The 25,644-nt window shown below is 50.1% G+C and overlaps 1 protein-coding gene and 1 non-coding gene across 2 annotated transcripts; one reads left to right on the forward strand and one right to left on the reverse strand.

The window, feature by feature from the left end:
• Window positions 1-5,542: 5,542 nt before the first annotated feature.
• KRT32 (keratin 32) lies at window positions 5,543-12,471 on the forward strand. The gene is made up of 7 exons (XM_066364210.1): window positions 5,543-5,995; window positions 6,670-6,752; window positions 7,245-7,401; window positions 8,678-8,839; window positions 8,920-9,045; window positions 9,822-10,042; window positions 12,007-12,471. Exons 1-7 carry the CDS (start codon window positions 5,543-5,545, stop codon window positions 12,134-12,136), a joined length of 1,332 nt encoding a protein of 443 aa, XP_066220307.1. The 3' UTR covers window positions 12,137-12,471.
• Window positions 12,472-17,120: 4,649 nt separating this feature from the next.
• LOC136396125 (small nucleolar RNA SNORA38) lies at window positions 17,121-17,251 on the reverse strand. Its single transcript, XR_010749542.1, has one exon. It is a non-coding gene; the product is annotated as a small nucleolar RNA SNORA38 (small nucleolar RNA).
• Between the last annotated feature and the right edge of the window lie 8,393 nt (window positions 17,252-25,644).

A 25,644-nucleotide genomic window follows, 5' to 3' on the forward strand; every position in this document is an offset into this window, starting at 1 on the left:
CCCTTTCTACTTCCTGGTTTCTCCCAGGCCCCTCACTCCGGTATCTTGTACCACCTCAGCTTTGAGTTTCTTCAAACACCTTGGCTGGTGTAGCTGAGGCTCCGCCACCCAAACAGGATGCTGGTCTCAGGGTCAATATTGTGGACTCTCTATTCTAGCTGGTTGCCTGGATTGCTCTGACAGTGGGCATCCATTATTTCCCTGCCAAATGTTTAATTTCTGAGGTTCCCTTCCAAGTAGCCATGGCCAGGGTAAACCAGGCCAGCCAAAGTGGATATAGAGTTATATGACTTACTAGCTAATTCTGACTTGGAGCACAGCAGTGGGAGAAGTCACAGTCGGCAAGCAGTACACTCATGCTCTCTTGAGCACACGGCTCAAGTTAACTCTGTTTTACATACACCACACTCTTCCTCTTTACGGTGTTCTTCGTAGTACAAGCCCCTTCCAGACCTAACCTAATGCCCTCCAAGATGGAGCTAACCAGATCCTGTCTAGCTTGCCTCAAATTACTTTTTATTTGCCTGTGTTTTTAAATTATAAAGCTGTTCCCATTTGGCCAGAAGTCTTCAGCTTTGGCTGCACGTTAGAATGACCTGGAGAGCTTCAAAAAATATGGATGCCTGTTCTGGCTGGGTAGCTCAGTTGGTTAGAGTGTCATCTCAATGTGCTAAGGTTATGGGTTTGATTCCCGCTCAGGGCACATACAAGAATCAAGCAATGAATGCATAAAGAAGTGGGGTACTAAATAGATCTCTGTATTTCTCTCTCTTTCTCTCTTCCCCACCCCTTCTCTAAAATAAAACAAATAAAGAATATGGATGCCTGGTCTAAAATCCTGAAATCCTGACTTTGTTGGTCTAGTATATGGCCTTGTGTTAGGGTTTTTAAAAGCTCTTCAAGTGATTCCAATGTGCAGACAGGGTTGAAAGCCCTTTTGGGTAGCTGGGAGTTCAGGGGTTCTGGCCTATTCCCTTTATCTTTTAATTTCAGACATGAATTTTTTTTTTTTTTTTTTTTTTTTTAGAGAGACAGAGGGAGAGTCAGAGAGAGAGACAGACAGACAGGAACAGAGAGAGATGAGAAGCATCAATCATTAGTTTTTAGTTGCGACACCTTAGTTGTTCATTGATTGCTTTCTCATATGTGCCTTGACCGCGGGCCTTCAGCAGACCGAGTAACCCCTTGCTCAAGCCAGCGAGCTTGAGTCCAAGCTGGTGAGCTTTGCTCAAACCAGATGAGCCCGCGCTCAAGTTGGCAACCTTGGGGTCTTGAACCTGGGTCCTCCCTGTCCCAGTCCAACGCTCTATCCACTGCACCACCGTCTGGTCAGGCCAGACATGAATTTTTAATTGCAGTTATCATATATTTAATTCCAAAAAGCTATTTTTTGTTCCCTGTTTTTCTTTTATAACACCTAGCTTTTGTTTATATTTTAAATGTTTACTGATTGATTTTAGTGAGAGACAGAGAGAGAGAGAGAGAGAGATAGAAGAGCATTAATCTATTCCTGTATGTGCCCTGATTGGGGATCAAACCAGCAACTTCCATGTTTCGGTAAAATCCTCTAACCAACTGAGCCATCTAGTGAGGGCCCAGCTCTTATTTCAAAGATGTAACTGCTATACTTATCTCTGAGGTTATGAAAAGTATACACATATATATCTTAACAGATTGTTGTAGAGTCTGCATTATTTTCATTTTCCCTTAAATTCCTGTTCACTGTTTTGTTTGTTTGCTTGTTTTGTCTCTGTTCTTAATGTTGGAAATTTAAATGTATGGTGGTCCTGCTGCTTCTATGTAATGGCAAGGCACTAAAAAACTAATGGAAGGTGCCACGTGTACGGGCAGGTTGGCAAACTGGCTTTTTGGATAGCAGAACTATAAATTTGTTTCTTGTAGGTCTTTTCTCTGGGGTCATTCTGTTTTCCCAAAGAGTGGAGGGAAGGAGACAGTCCTAAGCCAGCTTTGACGTGTATCCTATCTGCCCTTTATTTATTTATGTAGGTCCTGCCGCTGGACCTATTTGGCTCCGAACTGTCACTGGTACCTCTTGTTTTCTCCCACTTCCTTGGCTTTTTCTGTATCATTTGCCCTTCTAACCTTCTCATTTTTCTTTCTTTTTTTTTTAAAAAAAATTTCCATTGATCTGAGAGAGAGGGAGGAAGGGGGAGGAAGAGAGAGAGAGAGAGAAGCATTAATTCACTGTTTCACTTAGTTGTTCCATTTAGTCGTTCAATCATTGATTGCTTCTTGCATGTGCCCTGACCAGGGGGGTCAAACCCATGGCCTCTGGCACACCAGGTAGATGCTTTATTCACTGAGCCACCTGGTCAGGGCCTAACCTTCCCATTTTTCTATTAAATATATTTGTTCAATAGTTTGCTGTGGCCCCAGAGAGGCTGGGGTACAGTGGGAAGTCTGTGGGTTCAGATAGATCTGGGCTTGAAAGCCAGCTGTGCGCCCTCTCCTCTCTGTGCGTCCTGGAAAAACCTTTTCCCATCCTCGCTCTCCACCTGTGAAACGTACCCAGGCCGGCAGGTTAGCTGGAACCCTGGTCTGCTGTGGCTTTGAATACTCTGCTCTCCTTTACTGCCTCTGGCTGTAGTGGACTTGGCTGAAGATCTCTTGAGGACCACGGGGTAGGACTACATCACAGAGCACAGCCTCTTAGCACCTTCCTGGTGCCTCTCCTCCCAGCTCCTGCCCCCTCTCATTTCACCCCTTTCTGCCATGGTTGTCCCAGGAACTTCAAACATTTCCACTTTCTTCCTCTGATGTCTCGTTAGCCAATATCAAGGCACTTGGGGTCCCATCTTTTATCTCAAGAACTTCTTAATGTATTTTTTCAAGTAAAGACAGTTTATCTTATCTTTTTCTTTTCTTTTTTCTGCAAGAGGAATCCTGGTGGCAGGTGTTAAGCTGTGTATGCTCTTATACTTCAGCAGTTCTCAAACCGGCTTGGAGGACCTGTGAACTCAGGTGGCTGGGCCCCAGCCTCTGAGTTTCTGCTGCGGCTGGTTTGGAATGGACTTGAGAAATTGCTCTTCTGACATGTCCCTGCATGATGCTGATGCTGCTGGTCTGCAGACCAGACTTTGAGAAGCTTTGTCACACCTTACTCCACTACTAATTATATTATTATTATTATTATTTTGTCTTTAATTTGGGCTTTCTGTGTGAATCTAAATGATAGTTTAAAAAAATTTTTTTTTTTACATATTTTGAGCACTTTTATTTTTTTTACAGAGACAGAGCGAGAGTCAGAGAGAGGGATAGATACGGACAGACATACAGGAATGGAGAGAGATGAGAAGCATCAATCATCAGTTTTTCATTGTGACACCTTCGTTGTTCATTGATTGCTTTCTCATATGTGCCTTCACCGTGGGCCTTCAGTAGACCGAGTAACCCCTTGCTCAACTCAGCAACCTTGGGTCCAAGCTGGTGAGCCTTTTGCTCATACCAGATGAGCCCACGCTCAAGCTGGCGACCTCGGAGTCTCAAACCTGGGTCTTCCGCATCCCAGTCCTACACTCTATCCACTGCGCCACCGCCTGGTCAGGCTAAATGATAATTTTTTAAAGTGAGGATTAAATAGACAAATTAATGCCAACTACCCAACACAGCGCCTGGCACTTGTATGCTTTCAGTCTGCGTTGGTTATGACTTGGAATCCTGGTCCAATGAGACTCATTCCATATAGCTAGGATCACCATCACACATCCTCCTGTCTGATTCCCCTGTCTACTCTAAACAGTTAATCCAGACAAAGGGACTGGAAATATTTAATCTAACCTTTTCAATTTGCATAAGGAACTGAGGCCCAGAGAGGTAAAGTGACTTTCCCAAGGTCACACAGCAAGTTCAAAGGTAATATCCTTTTGTTTTATTTTGTTTTGTTTTGAGAGAGGAAGGGAGAAAAAGCTAGCTAGCTAGAGAAGAGAAGCATCAACTCATTGTTCCATGTAGTTGTGCACCCACTGCTTGCTTCTCATACGTGCCCTGACTGGGGATTGAACTGGTGGCCTCGGGGTCAAGCTGGTGCCCTCAGGATGACCCTCTATCCCAGTGGTTCTCAAACTGTGGGTTGCGACCCCGGCGGGGGTCGAACGACCAAAACACAGGGGTCGCCTAAAGCCAATAAAATATGTATTTCCAATGGCTTTAGGCGACCCCTGTGTTTTGGTCGTTCGACCCCCGCCGGGGTCGCGACCCACAGGTTGAGAACCGCTGCTTTATCCCCTGTGCCACCAGCCAGGGCGAAGGTAACATTTCTTATCTTGACTTTTCTCAAGCAATGAATTCTGGGACTAGGGCTGGGTGGGATTTTCTTTTCCCTGCCTCTTCACAACACTTCTAGAAATATATGAAAAACAAGACAAGTGCTTATACTCCAATATGATGTTGAGAAGATGAACAAATCAGATGTGGCTACATAGCACACATACTAAACAGGAAGTGTGGGAGCTGGCAATGCAGGCAAGGGCTGAAAACCGCTGGTCTGCCTATTGCTTTCTTAAGGAATGCCCAAGGCTTCCGTAATCAGAGATACCTGCTCCCGGTCGCCAGGCTCAGCTCATCGAAGGGCTGCAAAGTGTCTGTGGCAAGGGAGCTGATTCACACAGCTTGCCGTCTCCACCGTCCTGCAGTAAGCCCTCTCTGCCCGCCTTCGCAGAGAGGGAAAGTGGAGCCTGTTCCAACCTGCCCAGCCTCAGTCTGTTCAACAAGCAATAATCGATCTTGACAACTCTGACCGTGGAGCAGTGAGAAATGAGGAGACGGTTAAGATAGAGCATCTGCTTCACCAAGAGGTTCATGATTGACCTCCTTTTCCAAGCGTGGGGTCCTCACGCCTCTTTCTCAGTCGTGTCCAGCTGAAAAGACATCCCTGGTTCTTAGGCTTTCTGCCTGTGTCTTGAGTTTGTTCTCTCCTCCCAGGTATCAGTTCCTCCCCTGGGTAGGAAGATGACGGGTACGTGGAAGCCTCCGAGTTCTCTTTCCCGTGTCATTGGGTTTCTGTCGCCGCTGGTATCGATGCAGCTTCCGTCACCCACACTCTTCCTCCCTAAGGGAGGGCCAGGCCTCTTCCCACAGGGAACGCTCTCATTAAAGGCGTGGCTGCTGCCCCTCAGGACTGTGGCCTTTCTCAGGGCCGGGGCAGGCGGGGGCGCATGGGCCAGGCCGCTGTGGTCTCCTGGAGGCTCCGCCCCGGTAATGAGGGCCCAGGCAGGGAGTGGATCCTTTGAAGATGTGTCCTGAAGCTCTCCCCTGGTGATCAATGACAGGAGCCAGAGTCCTGCTTTAGCCAAATGATAAGCTTGGTCTCTTTATGAGGATAGGAACTCCTTAATGGAAACAAAATTACAAATTAATTAGCAGCTTCTTCTGAGGCTGAGTATAAACATCAGCAGCACCCCACATGACTTTCTAGTGTGAGCCCCCTCACTCCAAGGGTATAAAAAGGCCTGAGCTGGCTGGGGCTTGTAGGTCTTGGTGATTCCGGTAGCTGCAGTTGAGGAGAAAGGGCTCCCCCACCATGATGTCCAACTGCTCACCCGCCTCCCTCAAGAGCTTCCCCCGATCCTCCTCAGTTTGTTCCAGCAACATGAGCTGCCGGCCCGAGCTGTGCCTGGGTTATGTCTGCCAGCCCGCGACCGGCGTGCCTCCCGTCTGCATGCCCACCACCTACCGGCCGGCCAGCGGCCTCTCCAAGACCTATCTAGCCAGCTCCTGCCGACCCGGCAGCTGCCGGCCAACCAGCTCCGTGGGCTCCTGCAACTGGTACTGCGAAGGGACCTTCAATGGCAATGAGAAGGAGACCATGCAGTTCCTGAACGACCGACTGGCCAACTACTTGGAGAAGGTGCGGCAGCTGGAGCAGGAGAACGCCAGCCTGGAGAGCAAGATCCAAGAGGCCTGCCAGTCTCAAATGCCCACCCTGTGTCCTGACTACCAGTCTTACTTCAGGACCATTGAAGAGCTCCAGCAGAAGGTGAGGGCAAGTGCTGGACAGTCTCACTGGGAAGCCAACTGGCATTTCAGACTTAAACCTTATAGTTTACTAAGCTCTGTTCAGGGAAATGTGACTTCCCTACGACATAGAATTATCTCATAATTCAAGCACTCAGCCAGAGCCTTTCCTGTGGACAGAGGCCCGGGATGTAATCTCAGTTCTACCGTGGATCCATTGCATGACTTTGGGAAGTCCTGTCCCTTTGCCAGGCCTCAGTTTCCTCATCTGTGGAATGGGGATAATAATGGTCCTTACCTAATAAGGCTGCCAGGAAGATTCCACGAGTTGATGCAGCTAAAGTGCTTAGCAAAGCCCCTGGAACATGGTGTTTTTAGTCATTGTTAACGCTTAGTAAGGACCCTTCTAACTGTCACATGAAGACATCAGACTTAATGAGTCTTTCCTTACGTATCGCTCATTGCATCCAAAATGGGGCATTTGGATTTATGAAGACCCAGGTGCTTATAAAAGAAATCTCACGTCTCCAAGGACTAGCAGTTCACTAAGTACCCCCCAGAGTTCCAGGGAAGAGGGGCTTCCATAGGGATGGCTGCAAGACTGCCGAGTCCCACCAGCCCCGTCTTCTCCTCACTGGGGTTCTTTGTCCTTCTTCTCATCCTGAACTGACCCCCTCTGTGTGCTCTGGCCCCCAGGTTCTGTGCACCAAGGCAGAGAATGCCAGGATGATCGTGCACATTGATAATGCCAAGCTGGCTGCCGACGACTTTAGGACCAAGTGAGTTTGGCCAGGGGCTGGGGCAGGGGTCCCCAAACTATGGCCTGTGGGTCACATGTGGCCCCCTGAGGCCATTTATCCGGCCCCCACTGCACTTCCGTAAGGGACACCTGTTTCATTGGTGGTCAGTGAGAGAAGCATAGTTCCCATTGAAATACTGGTCAGTTTGTTGATTTAAATTTACTTGTTCTTTATTTTAAATATTGTATTTGTTCCCGTTTTGTTTTTTTTACTTAAAAATAAGATATGTGCAGTGTGCATAGGGATTTGTTCATAGTTTTTTTTTATACTCCGGCCCTCCAATGGTCTGAGGGACAGAGAACTGGCCCCCTATGTAAAAAGTTTGGGGACCCCTGGGCTGGGGGGGTGCCCTCTCTCCCTGCACTTGGTTGGGGGCAGCTTTTCATTAATTTCATAGTTGGGAAAGCGCCAGCAGTTCAAGGTCTCCCCTGAGTTCTGTATTCTCCCACTGCTGACCCTGTCCTTGTGCAGGTACGAGACGGAGCTGACCCTGCGGCAGCTGGTGGAGGCTGACACCAACGGCCTGCGCAGGGTCCTGGACGAGCTGACCCTGTGCAAGGCCGACCTGGAGGCCCAGGTGGAGTCCCTGAAGGAGGAGCTGCTCTGCCTCAAGAAGAACCACGAGGAGGTGAGCCCTGAAGTCAGGCTGAGCTGACCCTGGAAAGCAGAGTGGGCAGAATGTGGGCTTTGGGGTTGGAGAGACGTGTGCTGAAATTCCCAGGCCTGCCACATACGGTTGCTGGGACTTTGTCCAATTTACTTAACCTCGCTGAGCCTCTCCATCTGTGAAACAGGGACAACATTATCAGACAAGGTTGCGGAGACAATGAAATGAGAATTTGAAACGCCTTTCTTGGTCGGTGCTCAGAAAGGCTAGCGATCCTTCCTTCCTGCATTCCCTGGATGTGCAGCTGCCGGTGCTTTCCCGCTGGTTTGTTTGCCGCGTCCCAGGGGGACAGTGCTGCATAGAGCCAGGGCTGTGCTCTGGAGCTCACACCTGTCCACTTCACTGGGCCAGACTGCTGGGGCCACCCCTGTCTCCTGAGGGGGAGCTGAACTACAGCGACTTTCTTCTTTCTATGGTCCTCTCTTCCTCTCCCTTCCTCTCCTCTGCATATACTAGACCTAATCTAGCGGCCTCAGGTCAGCCCTTTACTTTCGGACTTTTCCTCCCCCTCTACTCCCCGCAGGTCCTGGGAGTGGAATGCCCTCCATCCTGGGCACCTGCATGCTGCAATGCCCCCCTGAGCGCTGGGGTTTTTTCCTTCCTTCCCTGGGTTGACTCTCAACCTCTTGACTTTGGCATCTGAAAGAACAAGTGTCTCTGAATCCTGATTGGGTTTCCTTAGGCTTAAGTGTAAAGTAATAATCAGTTACCGCATGTTTGCCAAGTGCCCTAAGGCACCTGACTCATCCCACCTCATCAGAGAACTGGGACCTGAACCAAGAGCCGCTAATGAGGCGTTATCACACACCCCAGAGCCTCAGCGACAACTTTCTCTCTCTGGCAGTGAGGCCCTCAAGGCGCCAGCTCTAACCTGGCCTTGAACCAAGTGAAGCCAGGCTTCAGCCGCCCTCCTTCCCAGATGAACACGGGTGGGGAGGGTGGCAAGGGGCTCAGGGGCATGGGTTTCCCATCTTAGCTCAAATGGATTAAACCGACTTGACGCTGCTCTCGGCTTCTGCCAAAGTGACAGGAAGGGTTTAGCCGAGTGCCTTTCCCATCATGAGGGTGTCCAGTTGGAGCTGGAAGACCATCGCGATACTACAGAGCAGACTGCAGTCCCCAAGGGGCCCTTCCAACGTAGAATTTTAACATCTTTGTTCTATCTTTCCACATCGCCTGGGGAGGTGAGCCCAGATCATGCAACTTCATACTCGCCTGGCGCTCTGTTCCTTTTCAGGAGGTCAGTGCCCTCCGATGCCAGCTGGGTGACCGCCTTAACATCGAGGTGGACGCTGCGCCCCCTGTGGACCTGACCAGGATGCTGGAGGAGATGCGGTGTCAGTACGAGACGGTCGTGGAGACCAACCACAGGGACTTGGAGGAATGGTTCAACACGCAGGTGGGCCTCTCGTGGGGGGCTGGCCTCCCCAGGACCCCCTGAGAAGGCACTCCCAGCCTCTTCTGTCTCCCCCACTGCAGATGGAGGAGCTTAACCAGCAGGTGGCCACGAGCACTGAACAGCTTCAGACCTACCAGTCGGACATCATTGACCTGAGACGAACAGTCAACACACTGGAGATCGAGCTGCAGGCCCAGCACAGTCTGGTTAGTACTGCTGGGCAGGCACCACTTCCCCAGCTCCGGCCCCCCCCCCCCCCCCCCCCCGTGGCACCGAGCACTGGTGCAGGCATCCGGGAAGGAGGAGGAGGAGGAGGAGGCCCAGATTAGCCACCATGGCTGATCGCCCAGCTGGCCTCTCTTGGAAGGAGATTTCTCTCAGAGATGAAATGGGTGTCCCAAATCTGACACAGGTTAGGTGGCCACTGTCCAGCACGAATCCCCAGGAATGCCTGTGCTCTGCGTAGCCTGCCTTTCCACACCCACGCTTCTCCACCCTACCTGTGGAGACCTAGAAACGCCGTGCCCTCGTTCTTCCCTGGAAGAACGGAGTCAGAGTCTCTGGGGGTGGGGCCCGGGCCTGGGCATCTGTTTTAAAGGCTCTGATGTGACTCTAACATTTGTCCAGGGTTAAAGGCCACTGTTCTAAATAATGCCGTAGCGAAGGGGTCCTGTGAACCGCAGATCCAAAGCCTGAAGCCAGAGTCAGGTTGGGGAAGGAATAAGGGATTTAGGATCTCTTTGACCTGTGTTCAAACCCTGGTCTGTCACTCACCAGCTGTTTAACCGTGAACAAGTCACTCAAACACTCTGGACTTTAGTGTCCACCGTGACTTAGGTCACGGTGGGGCGGGGGTGGTGGTGGGGTGGTGGTGTCATTCCCAATCCCAAAGAGAGATCGGCTCTTTCTGATCCTTTATGAATCAGGCCATGGAAAATAGATCTGTTCCTCACAGTGATTTTTATCTTTCCTCTGGCCTCAGAGAGACTCGCTGGAGAACACGCTGACGGAGACGGAAGCCCGCTACAGCTCCCAGCTGGCCCAGATGCAGGGCCTGATCGGCAACGTGGAGTCCCAGCTGGCGGAGATCCGCTGCGACCTGGAGCGGCAGAACCAGGAGTACCAGGTGCTGCTGGACGTGCGGGCGCGGCTGGAGTGTGAGATCAGCACGTACCGGGGCCTGCTGGAGAGCGAGGACAGCAAGTACGTGGGCCCAGCTGAGGCTCTGCAGGGAGAGGGATGGGTGGGAGGGTTGGGGAAGCCACAGGAAGCAACTGGATTGATTCATCAGATAAATCGTAGAACCTGGCACAGTTAAGAAGCGATTAGGAGGCTGATAGGATCTGAAGAAAGTCAGGCAGGTGCTCACGGCTGCCAATCCCTAAGTCATTGGCGACTGTTCTGTTCCATTCCAAATCAACAGACTCCATCCAAGCGCCCGGCGTGTGCCAGGCGCCAGAGGAAGGCTGAGATGAAGGCTAGAAAGGCATCTGTTCTCAAGCTGTTTCCACCGGTTTAGGGAGGCAGGCAGGCAGGCAACTGGAGGGTCACACCGGGGAAGAGCTTTCAGCACTTGGGAGGACAATAAGTGGCTCCACGTCGTGACGTAATGACCTGGGCTGGGGAGGACGACAGGGAAGGTCATTCGGGGACCATTCGTAGAGAACCAAGAAGACCAGGCTGGAGAGGGAGGTCTTGCTTTTCTATGAGGAGGAAATGCTAGAATTTGCTTAACTGCTGATCTCCCCCACTAGAGAGCAAATAAATACCCGGAGCTCAGAGACAATAGAAAATGTTTTTATCCCCGGCACCTAGCACACACAGCAGAGGCTCAATAAACATTCCTTGACGGAGTCAGTGAGAACTCAGAGCTGCTCCTCAGGAGGGGCTGAGTGGAAGAGGCAGGAGGGGCCAGGCAGGGGACTGTCCAGGGGGCCCGGGTCATGGTCTTCTAGGAGCTAATAAGCCATAAGCCACAGGGGGCAGCCTGGGTCAGGTCAGTGGAGGCATCAGCCCCAGATGCTGCGCAGGTAGAATCGGCAGAACTTGGTTGTCATCTGTGCGCCAGACACCTCTTGGCCGTGGACACCTGTGGGCCGTGGACACCTGTGGGCTGATTACTGTTACAGGTGGCTTCCTATTCTACATTTAGCTTGTCTCTCTGTCATTCAGAATCTTGTCCTCTGGGCCAAGAATAGGAAAGTCAAATGTTTTTCAAGGACAAGGCTGTTAGCACATGTGAGTGACGTGGTTCACGTAGGACGGTGAAGAACTGGGGAGTTAGGCTCGGCTCAATGAGGGTGCTGCTGTCCCCTCAGGGTCATTTGGTCACATGAGACCAGCAGTATTGCTGGCTCTTCTGATTGAACAAGGAAAGCCGGGAGTCTGGATTTATTTTGAATGTTAAATTCTCTTAAATTTGAAATATTTTCAACAATTAAAAAAGAAAAACCCAATCTAGTGCCAGCCAAATGAAACACCTTTCAAGCTGGATGTGGCCTGGGGCTGCCTGTCTGGTCTCTGGGCTCCTTGGTGTCCATCCAATATCCAGTGTGTTGTTTCTGGTTTTGAGTCCACACCTGTCAGTCTCCGATCAACCTTTTCCCTTTTGCCACATGTTTCTTCTATATTAATTGACTAATTTATTGTTCAATACATTCTTATTAAGTGCCTGCTCTATGCCAGGTGTGCAGGTGGGCTTGTCTGCTGACCTCACTGCCCAGTGGGGAGAGAGATCATAATTGGATAGTCACAAATATCTCTGGAAGGAGGGACATGGTACCAAAGGGGTATTTCACACAGTGATATCCAGGGGGGCTTCAAGGAGGACGTGACAGTTGAATTGAAGGAAGCTGCTCTTTATCCCGAGTGCCAATGGGAGCCTCTGAAGGTCTTAGGCCGGGGAGGGAGACGATTAGATTTGTGTTTGTAGAAGATCACTCTGGCCACCAAATTGACGGTGGTGGTGAGGAGAGGCAAGACTGGGGTTGGAAAACCAGTTAGGAGGCCACTGGTGCCATATAGGTGACGATGATGAAGGTTGGGACTAGGGAAGTGAGTGGAGAAGGTGAACAGTGGGTGAACTTGGGAGGCTGTGGGGGCAGAACTGGCTGAACTTGTTGTCCACTCCGGCTTCTTTAATTTCTTCGTGTGCCTTTCTTCCGCAGGCTGCCCTGCAACCCCTGCTCCACTCCTGCGTGTGCCCCCTGTGCGCCCTCCCCCAGTGTGCCCCGCACTGTCTGTGTGCCCCACACTGTCTGTGTGCCCTGTGTGCCCTGCCCCCCCGGCCGCTACTGAAGTCCCTCGGTGCTGGTGGATCCTGGGAGGACCAGAGCTGGGCAGGGGCTGCCTCCGCAGGCCCCGCCCGACCTCAGTTCAGTGGCCACCGAGAGGGCGGGGCCAGTGCGGCCAGCGAGGAAGACTGTGAGCAGTGCGGGGGGCGGAGCGGGGGGAGGGCGGGTGCTGTCGGTCCGGAAGGCGCTCTGATACTGCAGTGGGCGCCCTGGCCTCCGCCTCTTAAAACAGCCTCTCTCATCCCCACGGGCTAATCGTCTTTGCTGATATTTCTAGTTCTGCCTCAAGAGTATGTGTTCTTAGTCACCTGGCAAATAAAGGCTGCTTCAGTGGCCCTGCAAATGTCTTTATTTGTCATTTATGATGCTGTACCCATCAGCCAGTACTACTACTCAGTTGGCATCAAGAAGAATGTGGCCAAATTCTATGTTTGTTTTATGCCCCTCTGCTCCCACTGAGGCTTGAGAGGCATTTACCCAAAAGGCCCACATGCCAGAAACCAGTTCAAACCAGCCAGTTGGTTCAGAGCCAAGTAATAAAAGCATGAAAAGAGTAGAAAGATACTTATGCCAGAAACTGAAGCCAAGCAACTGTAAATGAGAATATTACTGTTATAGCCCCACCCCTAAACCTCATTGCAGCTGGTACAATGGGATCATTCATTCATAATACCCTCACGATTGCCTAGGGGGTCTAGGTTCTACATCACAGGTGGTTAACCCAGGTGATAGGCCCCCAGAAACCTTGTTAATGCCCCAATTAATCCTAGCAACAATCTATGGAAAAGGAACTGTTATTTTCTCCACTTTACAAATGAGGAAACTGAGACCCAGAGAGGTTAAGAAACTTGCTCAAGATCACACAGTTAGTAAGTGGTAGACCCAGGACTCAAATATCGGCCTTCAGGCTCTAGAGATGCTCAACCAGTTCATATTCTGAGTCTTCACTATTTGCAAACTCTAGTTGGGTGCAAAGGAATACCAAAAATGCCAGCGATCCCCACCATCCAGACACTTCTAGTTAGAGAGGCAGCTAAGACCAATGTGTGTAAGGCCTCACACCTTCCTCAATAAGGGCCTAACACTAAAATAATAATAATAATAATAACCATGTCTACCACTTACTGAGCACTTGTGATGCACCTGGCATTGTGCTGAGAATATTACATACATTAACAGGCTGTTTCCATGGCCACCTTGTAAGGTTAGGAATCGTGCCCATCTTAGAGATGAGAAACGGAGGTGCAGAGAATGATTTAGTCAGTTGCCCAAGGTTATATGCAAGGACAAAGATTTGGACCCAGGTCCAGTTTCTTTTACTTGTCAGCATTATTCTAACCACTCTGCTACAGACCAAATTCCTACCTGGAAAAAGTATACATGCTGACCAAGCCTGGGAGGAAGCACTGGCTCGGGGAGAGCAGAGAAGGCATCATGTAGCTGGTGGCACTGGAGATTGGCCTGGGAGGCTGAAGAGGATGTCTACAGAGCAAGAGAGGGTCAGCCGGAAGGCAGAGGTCATGCCGGAGGGCTTGAGTGGCCCCGCTGGCTGGTGCCACAGGCCCCTATGAAAGACCGGTGGAAAGAAGGCTGGAGCGCTAGGAAGGCGTCAGGCCATGGGGGGCCTTGGCCACCCCACAAAGAGCCTGGACACCATCCCGAGGGCAGTGGGAGGGCTGCCACAGGAGTTGAGCCCAAGGATGACACGACCGGTGGGGTATTTTAGAAAGTTTCACAAAGGAGTGTAAACAGGCTGGCCGAGAGGCCGGGGGGAATGCCGATGAAAGGTGTGGAGGACGCTGAAGGGGTCTCAGCCGAGGCGATGGCAGTGGGAATGGAAAAATGAGGGATTAATGTGAGGAACTCAGAGAAGGAGCCCACTTGGCCATGGCTGGCGATGACAGATAAAGAGGAGAAAGCAGGAAACAGGAGTCTTGAACACCTTTTGGAACCTCGCCCTCCAAACACATAGTTCTTCCTTAATGAGCTGAGGCAAAGTTTCTATTAAGGATCTGCCCTCTGGACTTGGCCAAGAAAGTATGAGAAACGGATTGCATCCCGAAGCTGCCTGGGGCCGTTCAGACGTGATTCCACTTGCCTGGCATTCGAGGTCACGAGCCTGACTGGAAACACAATCACACTGCTCAGCGGCTGTGGTTCCTGGTTGTGTGTGCGTGTGCGTGTGTGTGTACAAAATTTCAATGAGCTGGAATGCCAAGGTGGGGGGAGGGGGGGGTTCTGGCTGACTGGATGTGCTAATAACCGAGTACAAACCAGCACTCCTTCATTTCAGTTCCTGTGAAAAATTTGTCTTGAAGGTGCTTAGCTTGATAAACACAATAGATCGAACAGAACCAAATCTTTCGTTCTAGAATCCCAGGCCTATGCTGTCCAAAATGGCAGCCACTAACTCCATGGGGCTATTTAAATTTTAACTAAATAAAATTAAGTGAGCCTGACCAGGCGGTGGCACAGTGGATAGAGAGTTGGACTGGGATGCAGAGGACCCAGGTTTGAGACCCCGAGGTCACCGGCTTGAGCGCAGGCTCATCTGGTATGAGCAAAAAGCCCACCAGCTTGAACCCAAGGTCGCTGGCTCCAGCAAGGGGTTCCTAGGTCTGCTGAAGGCCCGTGGTCAAGGCATGTATGAGAAAGCAATCAATGAACAACTAAGGTGTTACAATGCGCAATAAAAAACTAATGATTGATGCTTCTCATCTCTCTCCGTTCCTGTCTGTCTGTCCCTGTCTATCCCTCTCTCTAAAAAAAAAAAAAAAAAAAAAAAAAAATTAAGTGAAATTGAAGTCTTCAGTGCCTCAGCTGTACTAGCCACATTTCAAGTGCTCAATGCCTCCGTGTGGTACTGCATTGTACAGTGCAGATGGGGAATATTACCATTACTATAGAAAGTTTATTGCATGGTGCTGTCCTAAACCGGCAGAACCCAAAGGAGTCTTTTTTTTTTTTAAGTGAGAGGAGGGGAGATAGACAAACTGTTGCATGCACCCCAACCAGGATCCACACGGCAATCCCTGTCTGGGGCCGATGCTCCAATCAATCAAGCTATTTTTAGCATCTGAGGCTGATGCTCAGACCAACAAGTTATCCTCAGTGCCCAACTGGTGCTCGAACCAGTCAAGCCACTGGCTAAGGGAGGAGAAGAGGGAGAAAACGGGAGTGAGAGAAGGAGAGAAGCAGATTGTTGCTTCTCTTCTGTGTCCTGACTGAATCAAACCTGGATGTCATACGCTGGGCGGATGCTCTATCCACTGAGCCAACAGGTTGGGGCTCAAAGGAGCCTTACAGATGATCTGGCTCAGCCTCCCCATTCACAGACAAGGAGTCTAGAGGCCCAGGTTGGTGGAAAGATGTGCTCACAGACACACAACTAACAGGTGGGAATCAGAGCCAAGTGTTCCGATGCCAAGCCTAGCGGGTCTCTCCACGCTCGTTACGCTGTCTCCAAGCATTAAGGTTTATTATTCTTTCAGGCTCATAAATATTTCCTCTTTTCCCTTCTTCATGTCCCTAGGAATACAGACATTTTCTCTGAGATGCTGAAACTCTTTCCTGGGAGTATAGCTCCCTTTTAAATAACAACCTCCAAACTTGGAATCTCCTCGTCCTTTGAGCATCTGGTTCAGTAAAAGCGTGGACTTCAGGCTGTGGCCAGAGCTGCAGCAGAAATGATCCCACGGGAGTTGCTGGCTGGGAGTCCTGGCCTCTGGACCTTACACAGACTTCTGCAGGCTCCTTTCCCCCCAGCACATATTGTCCAGTCTAACCTGGTCCTTGTTCCCACACCTGTGTCTTACTCCCACTTGCCAAGACCTGTCTGACTACCCAAATGCCCGTTAAAGCTTTTTATGTGAAACCAACCCCCACAGCCCAGGGCCAGGAGTGTCGCCCCCTGCTGGACATAGATGGCCACCCTCTTTGTTGTTTGGATGGTACTTCCAAGCTAGAGACCCCTTGAGCTATCCTCCTGCAAAGCCCACCTCTCTTATTTGATGGACAAAGAAGCCAGAGGGATAGAATTTGGGAAACAGGCCCACCAGCACCAGGGCCTTCTGGAAACTGGTCTCAGTGCTACGCATATGGGGATTCTCAAAGAAACTGTGTCCTCATATCAAACCATTTGGCTTTAATTAACTCTGGTTTATAGGAAAACTTAGTCAGGGCTATGGTAAAATAATAAAACCTCTGGCACATTTGATGTTTGGGAGAAACTCCCACAGGTAGCTGGATCCTCCCTGAGTGGGAAAGAAAGAACTGGGTTTCAAAGGCGCAACTTTCCCTGAGGCCATTTAAGAATCCAGGACTCATGCCTGCCCCTCACTGTCCGAGAGTGAGGCCCCTTTCCGAGACGGGAGTGAGGCCCCACTGGGCAGAGCTGCCTCCAGAAAGCCTGGCCAGAGGTCTGTGGCTCCCAGAGAGAAAGGCCCAGGAGTCGGAACAGTGATTGGGAGACAGGGCGAATTGTGGACTGATATGCACTAGAATGTTCTCACCCACACCCCGCTCCATACTATATTGGGAACGTGATCAAAAAAGGATATACCAGCCCTGGCCGGTTGGCTCAGAGGTAGAGCGTCGGCCTGGCGTGCAGGAGTCCCAGGTTCGATTCCTGACCAGGGCACACAGGAGAGGTGCCCATCTGCTTCTCCACCCCTCTCCCTCTCCTTCCTCTCTGTCTCTTTCTTCCCCTCCTGCAGCCAAGGCTCCATTGGAGCAAAGTTGGCCCAGGCACTGAGGATGGCTCCATGGCCTCTGCCTCAGCTGCTAGAATGGCTCTGGTTGCAACAGAGCATCGTCCCCTGGTGGGCACTGCTGGGTGGATCCCGGTTGGGCGCATGCGGGAGTCTGACTGTCTCCCCATTTCCAACTTCAGAAAAATACAAAAAAAAAAAAAAAAAAAAAAAGGATATGCCAGGTGATAACTGAGAAAATCATCAGCAATAAAACAATTCTCTCTTTTTTTTTTCATTCTATGTGGGATGGTTGATCTTGAGCCTGCGTGGAGCAAGCTGGCCGCAGACCTCTCAAGTCCACATTTCTTTGCCTCCAATTCTTTTTTTTTTTTTTTTTTGTATTTTTCTGAAGCTGGAAACGGGGAGAGACAGTCAGACAGACTCCTGCATGCGCCCGACCGGGATCCACCCGGCACGCCCACCAGGGGCTACGCTCTGCCCACCAGGGGGTGATGCTCTGCCCCTCCGGGCGTCGCTCTGCCACGACCAGAGCCACTCCAGCGCCTGGGGCAGAGGCCAAGGAGCCATCCCCAGCGCCCGGGCCATCTTTGCTCCAATGGAGCCTTGGCTGCGGGAGGGGAAGAGAGAGACAGAGAGGAAGGAGGGGGGGGTGGAGAAGCAAATGGGCGCCTCTCCTATGTGTCCTGGCCGGGAATCGAACCCGGGTCCCCCGCACGCCAGGCCGACGCTCTACCGCTGAGCCAACTGGCCAGGGCCTCTTTGTCTCCAATTCTTACATGTCCAAAGACAGGGAACGATCAATTCTCTTTTTGGGTTTCACAAGTTTTAGCACGTGAATACAATGATATCAAATTTGCTAAATGGAAAGTTCCTAAGATCATTTAATGTCTTATCTTTTTTTGAACCACTGGTTGAGAAAAGCTTATTTCCACACAGTCCTCTCCCTTAGCCATAAGTAAAGTAGCCAAGCACACCGACGAGCACCTTGCCGGATTGGAAACCATTGGGACTGCTGGCTTCAGAAACCTGGGCTGGCATCCCAACTCTACTACGAACATGCTGTGAGATTTGGGCGGTCCCCTAACCTCTGTGTATCTCAGCCTCATTTCCCCCTTTGCAAATGGGGCAATTCTACCTCCTTCCCAGAGTCACTGGGACAGAGTGCATCTGAAGTGCCTACCACGATGCCAGTGTGCTGTGAGCGCTCCATACAAGGCTGGTTGAGGAAAATCTGCTTTGGCAACAAGTGCCCCCATCTCCTGGTTTTCCCAGTGACTGTGGCAGCTGAGTCACTTTTCTGAGGCATTAGAAACTGAGGTTTCAGAGATAACAGCAGCAGCAGCAACACCACAACACACAGACGACTCTGTTCTGCTCCGAGGTTATCGACTATCCAGGTAGATGTCCTGTCTTGATCCAAATGCCTCAGTAAAGTGGAAGGTCCAGTATCTGAGGCCCAGAGTCCAGCTCTAGGGTCCCCTTGGGACTCTGGAACCCTCCCTTGGCCCCAGAGCAGACTAAAGCTTCCCCCACGTGCTCCGAGGGATCCAAGTTTTTTTTTTTTTTTTTTTTTTTTTTTGTATTTTTCCGAAGCTGGAAATGGGGAGAGACAGTCAGACAGACTCCCGCATGCGCCCGACCGGGATCCACCCGGCACGCCCACCAGGGGCGACGCTCTGCCCACCAGGGGGTTATGCTCTGCCCACCAGGGGGCGATGCTCTGCCCCTCCGGGCGTCACTCTGTCGCGACCAGAGCCACTCTAGCGCCTGGGGCAGAGGCCAAGGAGCCATCCCCAGCGCCTGGGCCATCTTTGCTCCAATGGAGCCTTGGCTGCGGGAGGGGAAGAGAGAGACAGAGAGGAAGGAGAGGGGGAGGGGTGGAGAAGCAGATGGGCGCTTCTCCTGTGTGCCCTGGCCGGGAATCGAACCCGGGACCCCTTGCATGCCAGGCCGACACTCTACCACTGAGCCAACCGGCCAGGGCTGGGATCCAAGTTTTAGGCCTCATTCACTGTGCTGCTGCTGTGTAGAGTGGTGGTCAGCAGACCACTGTTCACAGTCAGATACAGCTGCTGCCTGTTTCGGGGAATAAAATCCCACAGGAACACGGCCACACCATGGCTTCCACATCATCTCTGCTGGTGTCATGCTGCAAGGGCAGTGTTGAGCAGCTTTGGTGCAAAGAGGCTGCATGCAAAGCCTGAAATATCTACCATTTGGCCTTTTAATAGAAAGGGTTTGATGCAGAGGAGAGAGGACGTGCTGGAGTTAGGAGCCCCGGTCCCGTCTGGCCTGCAGCTGACTCGCCCCGCGGAGCTCACAGCCCCTCTCTCTTCTCCACCTGAAGCAGGAAGGGGTGGAATTAACTCTGCATTTAGTAACACCATAGCACCCTGTCATTCTTGCCCAGTCTCTCTGAGGCTCCTGTCCTGAGGCTAGAGGACCCCATGCTCAGTGAGCTCTGCCTCTTCCAAGAGGACCACTGCTTATTCAAGGTCATGCCACTCCGGAGAGATGCCAGGTGGTCACTCAGGGAGAATTTTCCCGTGGGGCATCTTTAAAGAGATAACACAAAACATCCCTCTTAGCAACAGAGTCCAAGGGCGGTTACCTCTCTCTCTTATGAGGCGGGAACTACTTCTAGAGACTGAGTGACTGACTGATGGCTGTCCTGATGGCAGTGGACATGAGGACAGCATGGGGGAAACTTGCAGATTGCATCTGCACCCTCGTGGACAGATAAGAGATCCAGGCAAGGAAGAATGCTCACATTTGTGTGTTTAGCTCTGGTAACCAACCTGCGACTCAGCCTTCTAGGACCATGGCTTCTCGCCGTAGCAAAACCCGTTGCTCTTCAGGCTCTGTGAAGTCTGTACGAGGGCTCCGAGCTCCAGGCAGGCTGTACAAGCGGCTGCCGCAGGGACTCTGTGCCCAGCCTCCAGCACCGCGCTGGGGCCCGCCTGAAGGAGAGCGGCCACTCTCTAGCAGTCAAACTCCCGGAACCTGTGGCTCATGGCTAGTCCAGCCTGACCCTTTCAGTGGTCACCCAGCTTGTCTTCTGCTAGGGACCAACAACTTCCCTACCTCAGTGGCAGCAAGAAAGAGCCCAGGCAGTTCCAGAATGATCACCTGGCCAGTTACCGGCTGAAGGTTCAGCAGGTGGAGCAGGAGAATGAGGAGCTGGGGGCTGAGACCCAGGAAATGGCAGGTCCCCAACATCTGCTCCAATCAGCACCCACACTTTGAGACCATTAAAGAGCTGCCACAGAAGGTAAGGTGCGGCCTGGAGCTCGGGCATCAGTGGCAGGGAGAGAGGGGTGAATACTGGAGTCAGGGGGATGGAGGGGTGGCCTGGGGGACAGCAGTCCATAAATGTTCACGGAGATGCACTGCATATGCCAGAAACGAAGTCTGGGCCAGAGGCCCTACCACTTGGTCCTACACCTAGTTCCATGCACCACGCACCGCTGCTGCTGACTGCGACAAGAGGCCGCTGGTCAGGGTTACTTCTTCACACTCCAGATCTGCCTTATTTGAGGACTTGTCAACGTGCATGCACCATGAGAGAGCATCAGCTCTCAGTGAGTCTGTTCTAGGCGCTGTGGGGCAGACACTGCCTATCGAGTGAAGCTTGGCATTCAAGGCTGCCATGTTCTGCTCCCCACTGCTTCTGCTAAAATGCCTTGCCACCCCCAAAATGTTTGCTCACTGGTGCAATGTTATCTTTCTCATCTTTGCATGTCCAGATTCTAGCTGGGCTTCGCAACCCAGGTGGCCTGCCACCACCTCCTGGAAGCCTTTCTAGAAGGGAGCCCCACGGGAAGGGGGTCTCAGCCACCTCTGAACACCCCCAGCCCCATATCTGAACGTGTGTTATGGCCTTTTCATCTTTCTCTTCTGCTTTGGAGTCCTTATTCTATACAAGATGGTGAGGAGGATGAAACACCTAGCTTCACTGGAGAAAAAACTGAATCACAGTTACTTAGCATTTTCTCTGCAGTGCAGTATTCAGCTGGGACTCCCCATTCTCCTCGTGTGGCTGTTTCCACTGGTCTCCTTTTTGGCTGCTGCCCACAGTGATATTTCTGACATCACCCTTGATTCTACTAGCTGTCCAGGCTGGGCTGGGAATTTTCTCAGACATTATCCCTTTGAACGCTTTCAACACCCTCTGAGGTGAATATCATTGTTTCTACTTTATTTAAAAACAAGTGCATCTTTATTGAGTACCTTTACTGAGTATTTAAAGGTTAATTTAAGTATCTGGGTTCAGGTCAGGCAGCTCAGAAATGGAGAATTTTGGTATTTTCTAGTTCTATTGCTGTGAAATAAGAGAAAAATGTATGTATTGGTCCCTGTCCTCATTCCTGGCACAAGGCTCCTAAAACCCTGTCATTCCCTAAGTGATCAGGACACTAAGAGCTCCTTTTGTTCCAATATTTGGTCTCTGACCCTGGTTCCTGACTCAGAGCTTCTAAATCCCCTGCAGTTTTCTGGGTGAGAGGAGTGTCTTTTGTTCAAATGAGGCCACTCTTGGTAAGATTCCTGGGTGGGGGCTGGTCACCAGGAAGACCAAGCTATAATTGGAAGTGTGGGCCCTTCCACCTGTCCCTCCCCACCCGTCCTCCAGGAAGGGGAGAGGGACTAGAGACTGAGTTAATGATCAATCATGCCTGTTGGATAAACCCTCCATAAAACCCCAGGACCTTCTCACAAATATTTCCTTATGTGTCTCTTTAGCTGGCTGTTCTTTTATTATATTCTTTTTAATAAACCGGTAAATGTAAGTAAATGCTTCCTTGAGTTCTTTGAGCCATTCTACGAAATTATCAAACCCCAAGAGGGGATGGTGGGAACCTGAGTTTAGAGACAGTCAATTGGAAGTACAAGTGACAGTCTGAAAATTGCAATAGGTGTCTGAAGAGGAGGCAGATGATGTTAAAAATTATAGGACATTCTGACGACGTCACAGAGATTGCTTGGTGTGCGGAAAGCCCATATATCTGATGTCGGGAGTGTTGTGAATAGAAGAATAAAGAAAAAACCAGGAGTGCGTTTTCTAGACAGTTGCGAAAGAAAGCTAGTCCCCACTTTGATCTGCTCTTGGGCCACCGACAGGTAACGGGAAGGAAGATGGGGACATGTCTTAAGACCTCAGAGTGAGTGTGGCACCACCCTCACAGGCCCAGTGTGGAGCTTTGTCACAAACGTTTCCTCCTCTCTAAGGCAGGGGCTGTGGCTTTTCTAGATGCACTCCTAGTGTCCAGAGTATGTCATGGTTGGTGGAAAAAGAACAGTGATAGTGACTAAATGCTGTGGGTTATGGGGCTGGATCTCAGAAATCGGAAGGTAAAATCCTATGTAATTTGCAAGAAATGGTGCCTTTTCCATTCATCGAAGCTTCCAGAGTTGCATAGCTAGAATAACAAATTGATATGTTCAGCCTCTTCTCTTAACAGTTTTTATGGTTTTCTTGACCTATGATTTCCTTTGACATCACTTTCTAACCCCTAGGAGACATGGCAGTAAGAGGCTCTATACACAGGAGCTGTTTTCAATCTTTGCATCCACTGCAGTGTGTGATGGGGGATGTTTCCATACAGGGCACACATCCCTGGGTGCTCCCATGCATCGTCCTGCAGCATAGAAAGGTAGGCTATTGGTTAGACACAAATTCCAGGTGCTAGCCTGCAACTCCACATCTTTCTCTCCCACTGGTTGAGATACACCCATAGGTAACAACACCATGTTTGAAAATAGCATCCTGAGACCATAGCTCCTTAACTTCCATCTGCACTACATTTTCTGCCTTTGGAGACTAGTATTTCTTTTTCTTTTCTTTTCTTTTTTTTTTAAGTGAAAGGAAGCAGATAGAGAGATAGACTTCTGCATGCATCCCAACTGGGGTCTACCAGGCAACCCCCATCTGGGGATGATGCTTGAATCAACTGAGCTATTCTCAGCACCCGAGGCCAATACTTGGACCAACAGAGCCATTCTCAGCACCCAGGACTGACTGACGTTTGAACCAATTGAGCCACTGGTTGTGAGAGGAGAAGAGAGTGAGAAAGGGGAGAGGGAGGGGAGGAGAAGCAGATGGTCACTTCTCATGTGTGCCCTGACTGGGGAGCAAACCTGGGATGTCCACACACTGGGCTAATGCTCTATCCAATGAACCAACTGGCCAGGGCTGAGACTAGTATTTCTAAAGTCACAGTCAGCCCAGAGAACTTGGTGCATACAGGTAAATAAAGGGGGGCAGAAGGCTCCCATCCATCTCTCATTCTCTCCTCACCACTTCTTCTCACTGAACCTGGCTCATATTTGGTTACCAACGGCCACAGGGACTCTTTTTAAAGGGTGAAGAAAAAAGGCTGTCTTAGGTATGAGGGCAAGGATCCCCACCCCGCACTCATCTCCTTTGAGAAAAATGCAAATCAGTAGAACCAAGCAACCTTACAAAGGTTCATGCAAATTCAGTGTCATTATGCAAAACAGCATACTCAGTGGAAGCCCAAGCCAGGACCATAATGGAGCTTCAGTAGAGAGGAGCATCATCCAAACATAATAAAGCTTCAGCAGTGATGCTATTAAGTAAGGAGTCTTCTTTATGTTGGGATGGAAGAAACCAGAGACTTTAGCCAATGAATGAATCCTGCCAGAGAGTAAGGTCAGAAGATGAATCCTATTTAACAAGTCAAAAGACACGGCTTTGAAAGTCAAGTTTTCTAGTTCACAGAGAAACTTGTTGCTATGTGATGAGGTGGAGGAGAGTAGCAAAGGTATTTGAAGATGTAACCTATGCAGATCGCACCCAGAACCCTCTGAAAGATGGGATGGCTTGGCCTGGTAATGTCTTCTAATTATGGTGTCTGTGAAGGGTTGTTCACTGATGAGCTCTAAGTACTCCTAAACCAGAGCAGACTACTAGTTACTTTTCCTTTAAACCCAATTTGGACAGAATTTTCAAATTCTGTATTTCCTCTTGATAGAAGAACTGCAATAGCTCATGTTGCACGTACACATAGCTTGTCCTTATACAGATGTCTCTTCAGCTTTGGCTCAAGGCTCTAAGCATTGGTAAATATTCAGATTCTTAAAGATCTTTTTGTAACCACTTTAGGGGTGTCATACTCCACATTAGGTTGTGTTCAGTCTTAGAAGCCTCTCTACCTCCTGTCACAGATTTTAAGAGAAGACTTTCGGGACCTTACTAGTCAGCTATCTTGGTTCCCTGGTACCAAGAGCTAGTAGGGTGTGCAATTTAGTGTAAAACATTTGGAAACAGAATATTCTTCTGGGCATCTTCCTGCAGGATCCTTGGAGAAACCCTGCCTTATTGCTCTCATACCCCAACATCTGTATTTTCTGAGACACAAAGAAGAATAATACAGAATGTCAGATTCTTGTTTTATCTCTTTTTTTTAAAAATTTATTTATTTTTTACAGAGACAGAGAGTGAGTCAGAAAGAGGGATAGACAGGGACAGACAGACAGAAATGGAGAGAGATGAGAAGCATCAATCATTAGTTTTTCATTGCGCATTGCAACACCTTAAGTTGTTCATTGATTGCTTTCTCATATGTGCCTCGACCGCAGGCTTTCAGCAGACCTAGCAACCCCCTGCTGGAGCCAGCGACCTTGGGTTCAAGCTGGTGGGCTTTTGCTCAAACCAGATGAGCCCACGCTCAAGCTGGCGACCTTGGGGTCTCGAACCTGGGTCCTCTGCATCCCAGTCCGACGCTCCATCCACTGCACCACCGCCTGGTCAGGCTGTTTTATCTCTTAATTTCAACTTCTTGCCCAGCTTGTAGGCTTTTTAATTCTTCTTAGTTCTGGCAATGACACAGTTGTTCTCCTGTCAGAGTGAGGGATGGAGTGGGGGAGGGGCTGGCGGTCAAGTCGAAGAGAACAAGAATAGCCTGTGGAGTCGAAAGAAACTGAGGCTGAGCTCAGGCTTTGCCAATTTATGACGGGGTAGATCTTAGAATAATAACTTCCCATCTCTGGTCTTCAATGCCTAGTTCTTTCTTTCTTTTATAAAATTAAGATAATAATACACACCTGCAGGATGGTAAGAAGAATTAAACACTATCATTGAACAATCCTCTAATACTGTAGGTGTTTGATAGCAGAATTTAGAATCAAGGCAATAAGGCAGGAGGAGGACCCATAGTGACTCTGATAATTCAACATTCTTTGAATGTCATGGCCAAGTTCTTATTGGAGATTCAAAAAGATTTTTGTTCCCTTTTGTTTGTTTCCAGCTTCTTGAGCTCACCTTCCTTGATCCAGATCAGACATGGTTTTGAGGGTCACCCTCATACTGATGAGCCTCTCAGACACCCCTGGCTAACCGAGCTGTGGCTGCTTCCTGATGGACTATGCATCAGGTGTGTGGCACAGTGCTCAGCACATAGGATGGGCCAGGAAGTTCACGCCCTTCGAGTGAGTCTGAAAGGCAAACAACTGAAGAAAGAAGAAATGTAGAACTTATTGCTAATTGAAATCATAACATCTACTAACCAAGAACCAGCACGAGGAAGGCCGGTTGAGTCCTAACCCAGAGAGGGCCACTGTGGTCGGGGGTTTGTCTCTCCTGCCACTCCAGGGACCAGCAGGAGCAGTCACGCCTCAGAGTGGGCACATCAACAAGGAAGCCAACCCCGTCAAGGTGCAGACATCCGAAGGCTCAGAGGACTTTTTTCTTTGAAAAATAACAAAAACTTCTGACCTCTCACCAATAGACAACCTGATATCAAAGAGCCAAGAGGCACCTCAGATCATCAACGTTCCTTTA

The sequence above is a fragment of the Saccopteryx leptura genome, chromosome 2, assembly GCF_036850995.1.
Source record: "Saccopteryx leptura isolate mSacLep1 chromosome 2, mSacLep1_pri_phased_curated, whole genome shotgun sequence".
Classification (NCBI taxonomy): domain Eukaryota; kingdom Metazoa; phylum Chordata; class Mammalia; order Chiroptera; family Emballonuridae; genus Saccopteryx; species Saccopteryx leptura.